At 43.2% G+C, this 12,438-nt stretch overlaps 1 protein-coding gene across 1 annotated transcript in view; it reads left to right on the top strand.

The window, feature by feature from the left end:
- The window catches only part of RND2 (Rho family GTPase 2), a 103,518-nt gene extending 91,506 nt beyond the window's left edge, over positions 1-12,012 (top strand). Inside the window, exons 4-5 of the mRNA XM_083147544.1 lie at positions 4,547-4,681; positions 11,305-12,012. Of these exons, the coding sequence (XP_083003670.1) occupies positions 4,547-4,681; positions 11,305-11,553 (384 nt within the window). The 3' untranslated portion in view covers positions 11,554-12,012. The remainder of the gene's footprint in view (positions 1-4,546; positions 4,682-11,304) is intronic.
- Positions 12,013-12,438: the final 426 nt, after the last annotated feature.

Here is a 12,438-nt window from a genome sequence, read left to right as displayed (position 1 = left end):
TGTGTATGTAGTGCAGAACAAAAAAAATACTTTATACAAAAAAAAAAAAAATGAAGGGGTTAAAAAAAAAAAAATTGAAGGGGTTAAAAAAAAAAAATTGAAGGGGTTAAAAAAACAAAAAAAAAGGTCCTGCACCAAAAATTGAGCACAGATGTTGGTCAGTAACGTCTGTCACTGAACAGCGCTCAAAGGCAACAGGAATTTGATCAAAAAAAAAAAAAAATAGATCAACCCTGTGCCGAAAAAGCTGATCAGTGATGTACGTCACTGATCAGCGCACAGTGGCCACAGGACACCCACAAAATCACAGTGTGTGTAAAAAAAAAATTAAAAAAAGACCACACAGCACCCACAAAAAAAAAAAAAGGTGATCAGTGATGCGACACTGATTACCAGTGAGGGGCAGCAGGTGCACAACCTTTGGTGCAACTGGCAGCAACTGACAGGTATATATAAAAAAAAAAAACCTCTGCACCCCCAAAAAGTTGCTGATCACCTCAGATATAGTGATCAGCACAAAAGGCGGGGGTAGCAGACACAAAATATACACTCTCTATCACTCTCTGTCACTATCTCTCTCTATCTCTCACTATCTATCACTATCTATCACTATCTATCACACTGCAGCAGCAGCACTGACAGTTATATGTATAAAAAAAAACCTGCACCCCCAAAAAGGGGGGGTAGCAGACACAAAATATACACTCTCTATCACTCTCTGTCACTATCTCTCTCTATCTCTCTATCTCTCACTATCTATCACTATCTATCACTATGACACTGCAGCAGCAGCACTGACAGTTATATATATATAAAAAAAAAACCTGCACCCCCAAAAAAGGGGGGGTAGCAGACACAAATCTCTCTATCTCTCACTATCTATTACTATCTATCACTATCTATCACTATCTCTCACTATCTATCACTATCTATCACTATGACACTGCAGCAGCAGCGACAGTTATTTATATATAAAAAACCCCTGCACCCCCAAAAAGGGGGGGTAGCAGACACAAAATATAGCTCTCTCTGTCACTATCTCTCTATCTCTCTCTATCTCTCTCTCTCTATCTCTCTATCTCTCTATCACACTGCAGCAGCAGCAGGAAGTCTCAGGAAGTCAGATCCAGGAAGCGTCCAGCACGCTACAAGCAGTGATCAAGTGATCAGGTAAGGTATTTGCAAGGATCAGGTAAGTATTAGCAAGGATCAGGTCAGTATCACGGCAGATAGGCACGGTGACCGCTCTGCACGCTACTCCAGACCGGAATGGCGTCTGCAGCGCAGTCACCGTTAGTTTAAATGTCGCGCCTTGGCTGTGATTGGTCCGTGGGTCCCACGGACCAATCACAGCCTTGGGGGCAGGTGGGGTGAGGGTGGGGTGAGGTGTCATCGTCACCGATGACCCCCTCATGCCCCCTGACGCCCGGCGGTGATTGACACCTGTGTTACCAAGCGTCTGATTCGCTGGTAACACAGGAAAACGCTGTGAATGGCTGTTCACACTGAACAGCCAATCACAGCGATCGCCGACGGGGGGGCGACATCGCAGCCCCCCCTGGGCATGCAGGGACATGTCTGCTGTCAGGGACAGCAGACATCGTCCCTCTGTCACTGCGTCTCGAGACGCAGTGACAGTTTAAAGTCATGACGTATATATACGTCATGTGTCGGGAAGTACTTCCCGGCCATGACGTATATATACGTCAAATGTCGTGAAGGGGTTAAAAGGTCTACATGTGGTTTTAAATTTTTTTGGTGTCAAATTGTAGATTTGATCACATGTACCCCAAATTAATGCACAGTGTCCCCTGGAATGGATTTCTTCACTCGCCATTCCCTATCCGAGTCTACATGGGTGGTAAAGTTTGAAAAATATTCAAAAAGAGTATTTAAAAAGTACCAAAAACATCATGTCTACCTTCATGTGCCATCCATTGCCATATCAAACTTTTGCTTCTATCAGCCTTTGGAGCCGATTCTGACTTGCACGCACAGATGCGAATTCAGGCCCTCTTTCAATTGTGGGCTTCATGTGCGTGCCCACAAACAGTGAGCGCTCATAGAAACACTGACTGAGGAGGAGAAATCCTTTGGTAAGTAACCATCGAAGGTGTTTTCCTCTGTGCGGGCGCTAGCTAACAGATATGTACCTGTACACATCTGTTTACAGCACTGCATACGGGGGTCGGATGTCGCTGGGGGAGGGCATTAACCTCGCTGGGCTCCGAACACACGCAGCCCAGCGAGCAGGTCTGAATCGGGGCCTATTTTCTATGTCCGTGTCGACCATTTGGCGTCTGCCCAGACACTGACTGGATATTATCATGGGCTGTTGTCACTGTATAATACTACATGCACTCACTGGGAGGTCTCTGCTGCATTTGTTTCCTCGTTTTCATGTGATGTTTAGGTCTGTTTGCAGCAAACAGATTACAGCAAATTAGAAGAATGTACTGTAGCTACTCAGTATTCAGCATGGGGAATGAATATATTCCATTAAACAAGAAAATGAACTTGAGGGGTTCAGGAGCTGTGCAGATAATTTATTAATCTTCTGCGCAGGGAGCACTGGAAAGTACACTAATACTAAGCAGAAGAGATTTGCCTGTATGAGGCTCCTTGCTGTATGTCTTGCATCTGTGACCTTGTTCTGGACTAGCAATACTCTTCATGTGCAGTTCATCAATTATGTGCTATGTTCTGTATAATTCTGCATAAGCAGACTGCAGGCTCAGTGTGATTAGAACAGGGTTACTAGGAGGCAGGAATTTGCAGAATCTGTTTCTCCCAACTACAACTTTCCGAATGGTGACAATTGTAAAAACTCAAGTACATTTGATTGTTATTACATGCCAAGACTTCAAATTCCACCTCACTTATATCATGACATGAGCGTATTTGTACAGGCATCTGGCAAAGGCAGGGTAAGCAACAATTAAAGAGCCAATGCAGACAGTCCAACTGAACTTTCCATCTATGTAGTCATATGAGGCATAATGGATCTTTTACGTTGGACAAGTCTTCACAGACATTTTATCCAACAATGATCAGAACTACAGACTAAGGGCCTGATTCACATTTTTGCATGTGAAGAACGGGTCTTGTGATGTCGCTCGCAGCCTCCATTCAGCCTCAGCAAAGTTTGAGGGGCGGCACCCAGAACCAGGGCGTTTCACTCCGTTTTAAAGTTGTGATGAGTCCAGGCTCTACGCCATTGGACACAGACTTCCTGGACCCTGATGTCTAGATTTAAAGGCCAATCCAAGTAATCTTCAGAAATAATTAAAGGCCGGCACCTGTGACTATCACAAATTAGGTCTGTGGTCCAAGGCTATATCCTCAGTACTCAGATTCCCCCTGTTGGCATTAGCAAGGGTCAATCTACTACAGATGCCTCCTAATGCATTTGAATTTTAATTAGATGACTTTGCTCAGCCGCTTCGGTACTTTTTTACTTTCACGGCGCCGTGCGTCTTAGTCCCCTTGCGGGGCTCGCTTCGCTCGCCCACGCTGCGGGCTCGGTGGCTCGCTACGCTCGCCACGCTATTTAAAATCAACTCCATGCCAACATGGATAGTGGAGGTATGAACTATCCATGTTGGCATGGCATTAAGTTCCTTTATTTTACATAGTTTGTGGCGAGCGTAGAAGCCGGAAGTAGCACGGCGCCATGCTGGCGCCGTGAAAGTAAAGAAGTACCGCCGCTTCCTTGCAGTTGCACAACTCCGTACAAACCTGAACCGGACCCTGATTCTGATAAGCGGTTTCATGACCTAATGCAGTGGTTCCCAACCCTGGTCCTCAAGTACCCCAACAGTGCACGTTTTCCAGGTCACCCGGCAGGTGCACTCATTATTCAGGCACATTTGAAAAGATCCACAGTTGCAGCTAATTATAGCACTTGTGATTCTGTGTGGAGACCTGCAAAACATGTACTGTTGGGGGTACTTGAGGACCAGGGTTGGGAACCACTGGTGTAATGCAAGAAAACAGTTAATGCAGGGGTTCCCAATCTTTTAGAATCACGGCACCCTATAGTAGCAGAATTTTTCCACGGCACCCCTAGGCCCCCCAAAAAATATATAAAATGAAGTAGATTGTGTTTATATGTGTTTCTTAGGTTCAGTTATGTGGTAAAGGGCAGGAATTGCTTCTGATTGTACATATTTTATGATTGGCAGCCACCATCGCTGGTTTTGTCCACAAATAATTGATCATAAATAATTTGAATTGGTCCTGGACCACCAACCCGTGGCACCCCTGTAAGTGTCCCGAGGCACCCCAGGGAGCCACGGCACACAGTTTGGGAACCACTGAGTTAATGGCTACTGGCCAGTCAGGACCGTGAGAAAATGTCTGACTCTCAAGTCTGCTCTATTTCATTGATGATATTCTTAAACTGTCAGACAGCAATAAAATAATCTGCTTAAACTTGTGCGTTGATGTTTTAATGTTGGTTTCCAATTTTTTTTTTTTTTAATAACTTGAATCATGAGCCAGCAGTCTGTAAAGGTTTTGTGAGCTAATTACATTGTTTTCACAGTGGCAAGGTGAGACTCAGGAGTTCTGTCCAAGTGCCAAGATCATTCTGGTGGGCTGTAAACTTGATATGAGAACAGATATGAACACTCTGCGGGAACTGTCCAAACAGAGACTTATCCCAGTTACACATGAACAGGTAAGAGTTTGTATGCATAGTATTTCTAGAAACATTTTGTTAAATTGTTTAAATCATTAATATATTGTTTGATGAATTAAGAGGCATACACACGTAGAGATGTGTGCTAAGCTATTTATGGTAGGCGTTTTCCTGGTGTCCAGATCTCCCATGTGAAGCACATACATGTGCAGAGATTTGTGCGAAGCGATTTTGCTTAAGCAAAAAAAAAAGCCGGGTAGTGGTTCAGAATGAGAGGTTGCAATAAATATCTGCATGCACTGAGAGCAGGAGATAATTAATCGGATTCGGTATGAAATACCGACGGTCAAAATCCAGGCGGTGAAAATACCGACAGCTATTGAACCGACATTTAAAATCCCGACAAGGTCAAAATACGACATGTAGAATGTAGACAGGTGAAAACGTCAACATGACTTTCGGTTGACAGGTCGCGAGGTTGACATGGGTTTTTTCACAGTTTTTTGACCCGAATGTCGACAGTCAACATGGACACAATTGGAAGTCGACCGCAGCCCCTCGCTTCACTCACAATACTATTTTATTCTCCCGCCACGCCCTAGTGGATGGTAGGGCATGAAATAACACCTGTCGGCACATTTCGGGTCAAACAACAGTAAAAAAACCTGTGTCGACTGAAAGTCATGTTGACTTTTTCACCTGTCAACATTCTATATGTCGGTATTTTGACCTTGTTGGGATTTTGACCATGTTGAGATTTTAAATGCCGGGATTTTGACCTTGACGGGATTTTGACCATCGGTCAATTATTGTCGATATTTTGACCGTCGGGATTTTGACTGCATCCCAATTAATCTCTCGGGGCATACACACGGAGAGATCTGTGCTTTCTTTCTAAGCAATCTAGTCAAATTGCTTAGAAAATAGCACAAAATCACTCCGTGTGTATGCCCCTTTGTTAGATTTTTATTGCAAGCTTAGTAGTGGCATACAAATTAGTATTTTTTTTTTATACTAATATTTGTGGATCAAATACTGAGTATAATTATAAAACTGTTTAGTTAGTATGCTCAAGTGTTTAACTGCAAAAGATAGAAGCTGCATATAAATATGTTGTATGGATAGAAGATAAAGCACCAGCAATAGCCTTGAACTTCTCATTGACAGTGGTGCGTGCATGCATGTTTAGCATTGCATCAGAGTACTTTTCCTGCGTCCACAATCAGAGGGACACATTTACATAAATGTATTGCTATTTATTGCATTAAGCAACTTTAACCCCAAAGCTTTCATACAGCAGCAGCAACAGCTAGAATCCTGGTGGCAGGAGGGCTGGTGGCCGGCTGTAGTCAACCGAGCTGGTGGAAGGAGGGGCTCTCCCAGCCAGTCAGAGGTCTTTAAAAAAAATAATTATTTTTTAAATTCTGCCGCTGGCTACCACCGCCTGCCAGCCCTCCTGCCACCAGCTCTGCTACACCACTGCCCACCATTTCTATTCCAGCATCCGATGTATCATCTCAAGTGGCTTGTGACATCGGGTGCTGGAAAAAAGCACTTCGGATGCGATGGGAAATCACATCTCATTAGATTGCGCAAAGTGTATGGGCACCATTACCACTGCCAGAATCATTGACCTCCTGGTCAGCACAATCTGATTGTTTGCTAGAACACACCAGGTCCCATATAACTCATTGGATATACTGGCTTTTTGAGAAACAAAAATTAAAGCTCTGAGAATACTCAACGATGTTGCAGGTACTATGGGGGTAATTTTGACCTGATAGATTATCCACAAATGTGTAGCGGCCAGTGATCAGGTAGATACCACCCTGCTAGAGTCCCACCTTGCAAATTAATATGTATGCCTAGTAAAGACTTTGCACAGCCGAGCGAAAATCACCAAATCCATTCGTAAGACGCTCAACATCTGTTTTTTTTACATCGGTCACCACTCTTTGCAGGCTCGGAGTAGCCAGATACTTACTTGGAGGCTGCAATGAATACAGGCATATCAGGCATGTTGCTGACGTCACACACCCTCCCCTAAAATGGTGGCCATGCCTGCATTTTCCCTGACGTTCCCAGTGTTTTTTCTGGCACGCCTAGCACTTTTCTTGGCGTTCCCAGTAAACGTCCCGTTGCCACACCCACTTCCTGTCAATCATCTTGCAAACGGCTTGTGAATAGAAAATGTACGAGGACTTCATCACTGTCCAGCGTGACGCGTGACGCATCCGCTGTGAGAGTTCGCAGTCTGAATCGCGCCCTATAATCTTGTATCCACAAAAGATATACGCTGATTCTCTCATTTGCACTTAAGGAGTGCACTTAATTATACCCATTATTGGAACCATGGCAAGGAGATCATCAATGTTATTCTAATATATTTATTAATTTTAGCCAGACATTGCGTTTCTTAATTGTAGAAACATTTAAAATCGAATGTTTGTTTATGTTTTAAACATATGTATTCTGTTTATATCAGTAATAAATCTGATATTTTTTCTTTGATACTGTGATGCTCATGAAGCATATTTTTGTAAGTTTACTTTTGGAGAATTTGCACTTTCTTTTTCAAAATGTGTTTATTTGTAAATCACATTACAACAGAGAAAAAACTCAATAATACAAGAGAATAAAAGTACACACAATAAATTGGAAGAGTAATTTGTGATGAAGTTTAAAACCTGATCCATTTTAACAATTTTATAAAGAAATAAAAAGGAGAAGATAAATCTAAATAATGAAGGAAAAAAGGAGAGCCAGAAGAGAAAATATGAGACAAGCAGTAGAGGCCCGTACCTTTTCTGAGGAGGGAGGGGTGCTGCCGGGGTACCACGATGCAGGCACCTCCCCCCCCAGGCACCTCCCCCCGGGACCTGTGCTCTGATGACAGGCACCTGGACTGGCGCATGCGTAGTACAAACTTCTGTACTGCGCATGCTGTCAGCTTCTATGGGCTGCTTCGGCAACAGCCCAGAGAAGGAATCATGGTCACGGCGCCTGCATGATACAAATTACAGGCACCGGGACCAGCGCGTGTGCAGTGCCGATATAGGTACTGCGCATGCGCAATCAGCGAATTTGTGCGGAAGCCAGCAGAAAGGCATCCCGGAGGGAGGTAACACCTCCCAGTGCAACTGCCTTGGTGACTGGTAGGTCGGACTTCCAATAGGAAGTCACTGCCAGTCACGGTGAAGCCAGTGCAGTCTCCCAGACTGCATCTGGCTTCACTACAGTGGCAGATTTTACCTGGGGGGCTGCAGCCCTGCAGCCCATAGGTAAAAACCGCCACTGGAGACAAGGGAAAGAGCGAGTAAAACAAAAAAGAAAAGGCAGAGACCAAGAGGATAGAAAAGGAAGGTAGGACGAGAGAGAAGAAGGGTAAATCTTTGGCAGAGTACAAGTATAAAATAATAGATTAGGAGTCGGTCAACAAGGCTCAATATCAAATAGTGAAGGTGGAGGTGATTTGCTGGAGAGAAACCCAAGGAGACCAAACAGATTTGAATTTCTGATACCCCTTTCAGACAGAAAAAAATCCCCGGGAATTACCCTGGTTCAGGTCCGGGTTTTTTTTCTGTCTGAAAGGGTCCATCCGGATCTTAAATGCCAGGGCTTTGACCCTGGAATTTACCAGGGTTTTTCCCAGAACTTAATTAAAAAAACCCGGATCCCCAGCTGTCTGAAAGGGTACAACCTTGGTTTTTGGGATTAATACAGAGAAAGGCAATGATCACTGATAGCAGCAAGCAGCATCCTCCAGGTATTACCATTATGTGGGTGCTGTGTGGCTCCTCTTCCTGTAGAGAATAGGCTGGCACATGTATGCTGGGGTGTGGAAATATTGGTGAGCAACGTATTAATTAGTGCACTCAGTCTTCTAGTAGAAGACAGTATAAGGCACAAGGGATTCAGTATGAAATCCCGGCGGTCGGGATCCCGGCGTTCAAAATCCCGACGCCGGAATCCCGACTGCCGAAATCCTGACAAGGGGGGGACGTGGATTGCCCCCCCTTGCGGGCTCGCTGCGCTCGCCACGCAGCGGGCCCGGTGCCTCGATACGCTCGGCCTGCTAATTTATTCTCCCTCCAGGGGTGTCGTGGACACCCACGGAGGGAGAAAGTGTCGGGATTTCGGCGGTCAGGATTCTGAACGCCGGGATCCCGACCGCCGGGATTTAAATTGTATCCCGGAACAAGGCTTCAAATGTAGATAAGGCCGTTTGATGATAATATGCTTCACCGTAGAGTGAAAATGTCTAACTTGAAGGAACTGAAAAAAGTTCCTAGTGGGAATACCTTTGTCGGCTTGGATTTGAGAGAACTGGGGAAAGCTCTCATCTTTGGTAATGTCATTAACAAATAATGGGGCAGATGTATTAAGCCTGGAGAAGAGATAAACTGGAGATAAACTGGAGATAAAGTGGAGATAACTTGGAAGAGTTAACGCACCAGCCAATCAGCTGTGTTTGAAATATGACAGTTGGGATCTGAGTGGCTGGTGCGGTATCTCCTTCCACTTTATCTCCAGTTTATCTCTTCACCAGGCTTAATACATCTGCCCCAGTATGCCTTGTTTCTTCCACTGGGGGAAACAAAGTTTTTGTGTATGCCCAGAGGAAAAGCAGAATTATGTAAGATAGGGATAATAGGGGATGGGCTGGGAGCTAGGCTATATTTCTTATTTACATATTCCCACACAGAGAGCGAGACACATCGGGTGGGAAGCTATACCTTTAGGATTGCTTGGGTCTCAAGATCCAGAGAATGGAAGAAACAGAGGAGAGCCCCAAATTGGCAGCCTCAATATCTGTCCAACTGGGCTGCAATATAGTTTTGCCTAAAATCTGGAATACTCAGTGTTCAACTTTGTGTGGAGCACTGTAATATTTGCAAACAAATTCCAGAATGTTTATTTGCCCAAAATGGGAAGTTTGAAATCTTAGAAATGTAAACACATAGGAGGAAACAAAGATTGGGAGGGTCTGAAAGAGATAAAGGAATCTAGGAAGTACATTCATCTTTAACAAATGTATTCTACCTACCCATGATATAAAGTGAGAGGAGTGAGAATTTGTACTTTTATTTACAGCAGTGTCTCATCACATAGGCTGCACTGTCAATGCTATAGCAACTGTCCATAGTACTTACTATTGTCATGAAGTCTGCATAGGTAGATCCAAGGGAGGGAGAAGAAGAGCAGGAACAGTGGAGTCGGGGGGGTAGGAGCACTCTAATCTACTCTGCACGTAGAGACTTACAATACATGTCCTGTATAAACATTTTTTTCTTTGTAATAATTCTATATGATGCTGGCTCGGTACTAAAATACAGAGATGTCAACACTCTCTGTACAAGGAAAGCAGTGGCGTGGTTTTTTATGATGAGAACCTTCTGGTGTTCCTAAAATGGAAACACTTGGCTGCTGTTTATACATTTCCCACACTTCATTCCTACCATGTCATACTCCACATCCTCTCGAAAACTGCTTAGAAGAGGCTTATATTCCCATACCTAGACCATGGATTTAAAATGTTAACTCTTTTTCAGTTTATCCTCTGCAGACTAAACAAAAATGAAAAAGCGAAAATGTTATTTATACATGCAGATGAGAAAATGAACTTAGAAAGAATCTGTTACACATTTTATCAACTTCAGAAGCTGCACAACAAGCCTTTAAGGCTATGAGGAGCAGCTGAACCACTGCCATTCACATATTACAACATTACAGACATACAGCTGCAGTCTGTATACAATGTCAATTTTTGTTTTCGGCTTATTAAAATTCAGTTTTCTTATATATTTTAGAATATAGCACCATGGGGCATATTCAGTTAGACATGGGGGTTATCTTGTGTGTAGGGCAGACTAGATGGCCATGTGGCTCGTACCTACCATCAAATTCTATTTTTGTCTGTTAATTGTTGGCTCTGACCAATTCCATTAGGTCTAGCCACTCTGTGCAGGAGCGTGGACACCCAGAGATTCCAGCATTTTACAAGGACTCTATGGATTACCATGCAGGGAAATGTCTGAGTGAATAATTCCAGGCATTAAACACAGCGATTTCCCTGCATGGTGAACTTGTGCATGATTAATTTTGTCCCTTTCCGTGGGTCAACAGTATATTCTATTGAATATGACCATGGCAAACTACTTGGCCATTATTGCCCAGAATCCTGACAGATCATAATATGAAATAAATTAAATAAATGTAGACAAATGCTAAACTTCTATGTGACTGCTTTTCCTGTCTGGAAGAAGCCTGGAGAGGAGACTCTGCTGGCCACTCCAGGGGGTGGGTGGGCCCTCATGTCATTAGCCCCCCCCATAACACAGCAAAATTATGCAATTTGTGGGGTGGGTGGGGCTAAAATGACATTAGTCAGTTCCCTTGGTTCTCTCCCCATCCTGCCCATTTTACTAGGATAAGAGAGGTCTGCATAGTCCTCCAGGGGTGCAAGAGACTAACCGAAAAAATCCCACAAATGCCACTATTTCTACAGAGAGCATTCAAAAAATTTTCTGAGCAATAGACAAATATATGGTAAACTGCAATTATAAAGAATTTGTATTTTGACTACTGTGTCTGAATATTATAAGATTAATATGCACATCTTTCTGCAAAACTGAACTGAAATTACCCCTTTCTTACTCTAGGGCAGCACGCAGGCCCGGCAGATTGGAGCAGTGGCCTACGTTGAGTGCTCATCCAAGGTGTCAGAAAACAGCGTGAGGGACGTCTTTCATGTAACTACCTTGGCTTCTGTTAACCGTATTCACAAGAATCTCAAACGCAGCAACTCCAAGAGGGGACTGAAGCGCGTATCGCAGCTGCCTGGACGGACTGAACTATTGAGCGAGACAGAGATACGCAAAGACCGTGCCAAGAGCTGTTCTATCATGTGAAAATCTGCCTGGCTGTGTAGATGTTACACTTTTCACCAGTATTGGGGCATCTAATACACAGAAATGGCAGGTTTTGCTTTGGCCAGTGTTGTGTAAGCATAGTTAAGACGCTGAACTATTTTTGGATCGCCGTAGAAATAAAAATAGATGGAAAATGCAAGTCAATGGCGTTATAAACAAAACAAAAAAAGCGCATTAAGAGTTTGCTTTTGTCCTGCTGATTCTGTCCCCATAAATGTATTTATATGCGCACACAGCTCACGCCCATTGTACAGAGCTAAGAGGAGGCGTCCGTGTAAAGCCTATGTAATGTGTGTATATATGTATGTATGTTTATATGTATATATACACACACAGATAATGCACATTGTGCAATGGAGAGGTTTGGAAGGTTGTGTTGGTTTGATAATTGAAGCATTGTTGTAATCCAAAAATATAATTAAATTCAATTTATTGTTATGCTGTTGCTGCTATTTTTGTGGTGTTAAAATTTTACTTGTTGACAGGATAATCTAATGAGGGTGACCTAATGGTCTCTAACCATGTACCCACTCACACTGTTATTAATACTATATGCTTTATAGAGCGGGTAATGCCACATATAAATCATAAAACAATAAAATACTTATAAGAAATATAATTACACTTTTGTCATTTTTGATCGTTGTTCAACAGCAGTCATAGGTACACTTACGCTGCTGCTATGTAGCTGTTGTTGAACCACAATTCCCAGCATGCTAGGCCACTCTTTGAGTTATACTTATTAAAGTGTGGGTATATAGAAGTGGAAATGTAGCCCATAGCAACCAATAAAATTCTACTTATCTAACACCTTCTAGAAGATAATCGCTAGATTTTGATAGGTTGCTATGAGCAAAATCTGTA

The sequence above is a fragment of the Crinia signifera genome, chromosome 6 (assembly GCF_055691185.1).
Source record: "Crinia signifera chromosome 6, ASM5569118v1, whole genome shotgun sequence".
Classification (NCBI taxonomy): Eukaryota; Metazoa; Chordata; class Amphibia; order Anura; family Myobatrachidae; genus Crinia; species Crinia signifera.
Note: the sequence above shows the minus strand (reverse complement) of the source record. Positions and strands in the feature narration are given on the sequence as shown.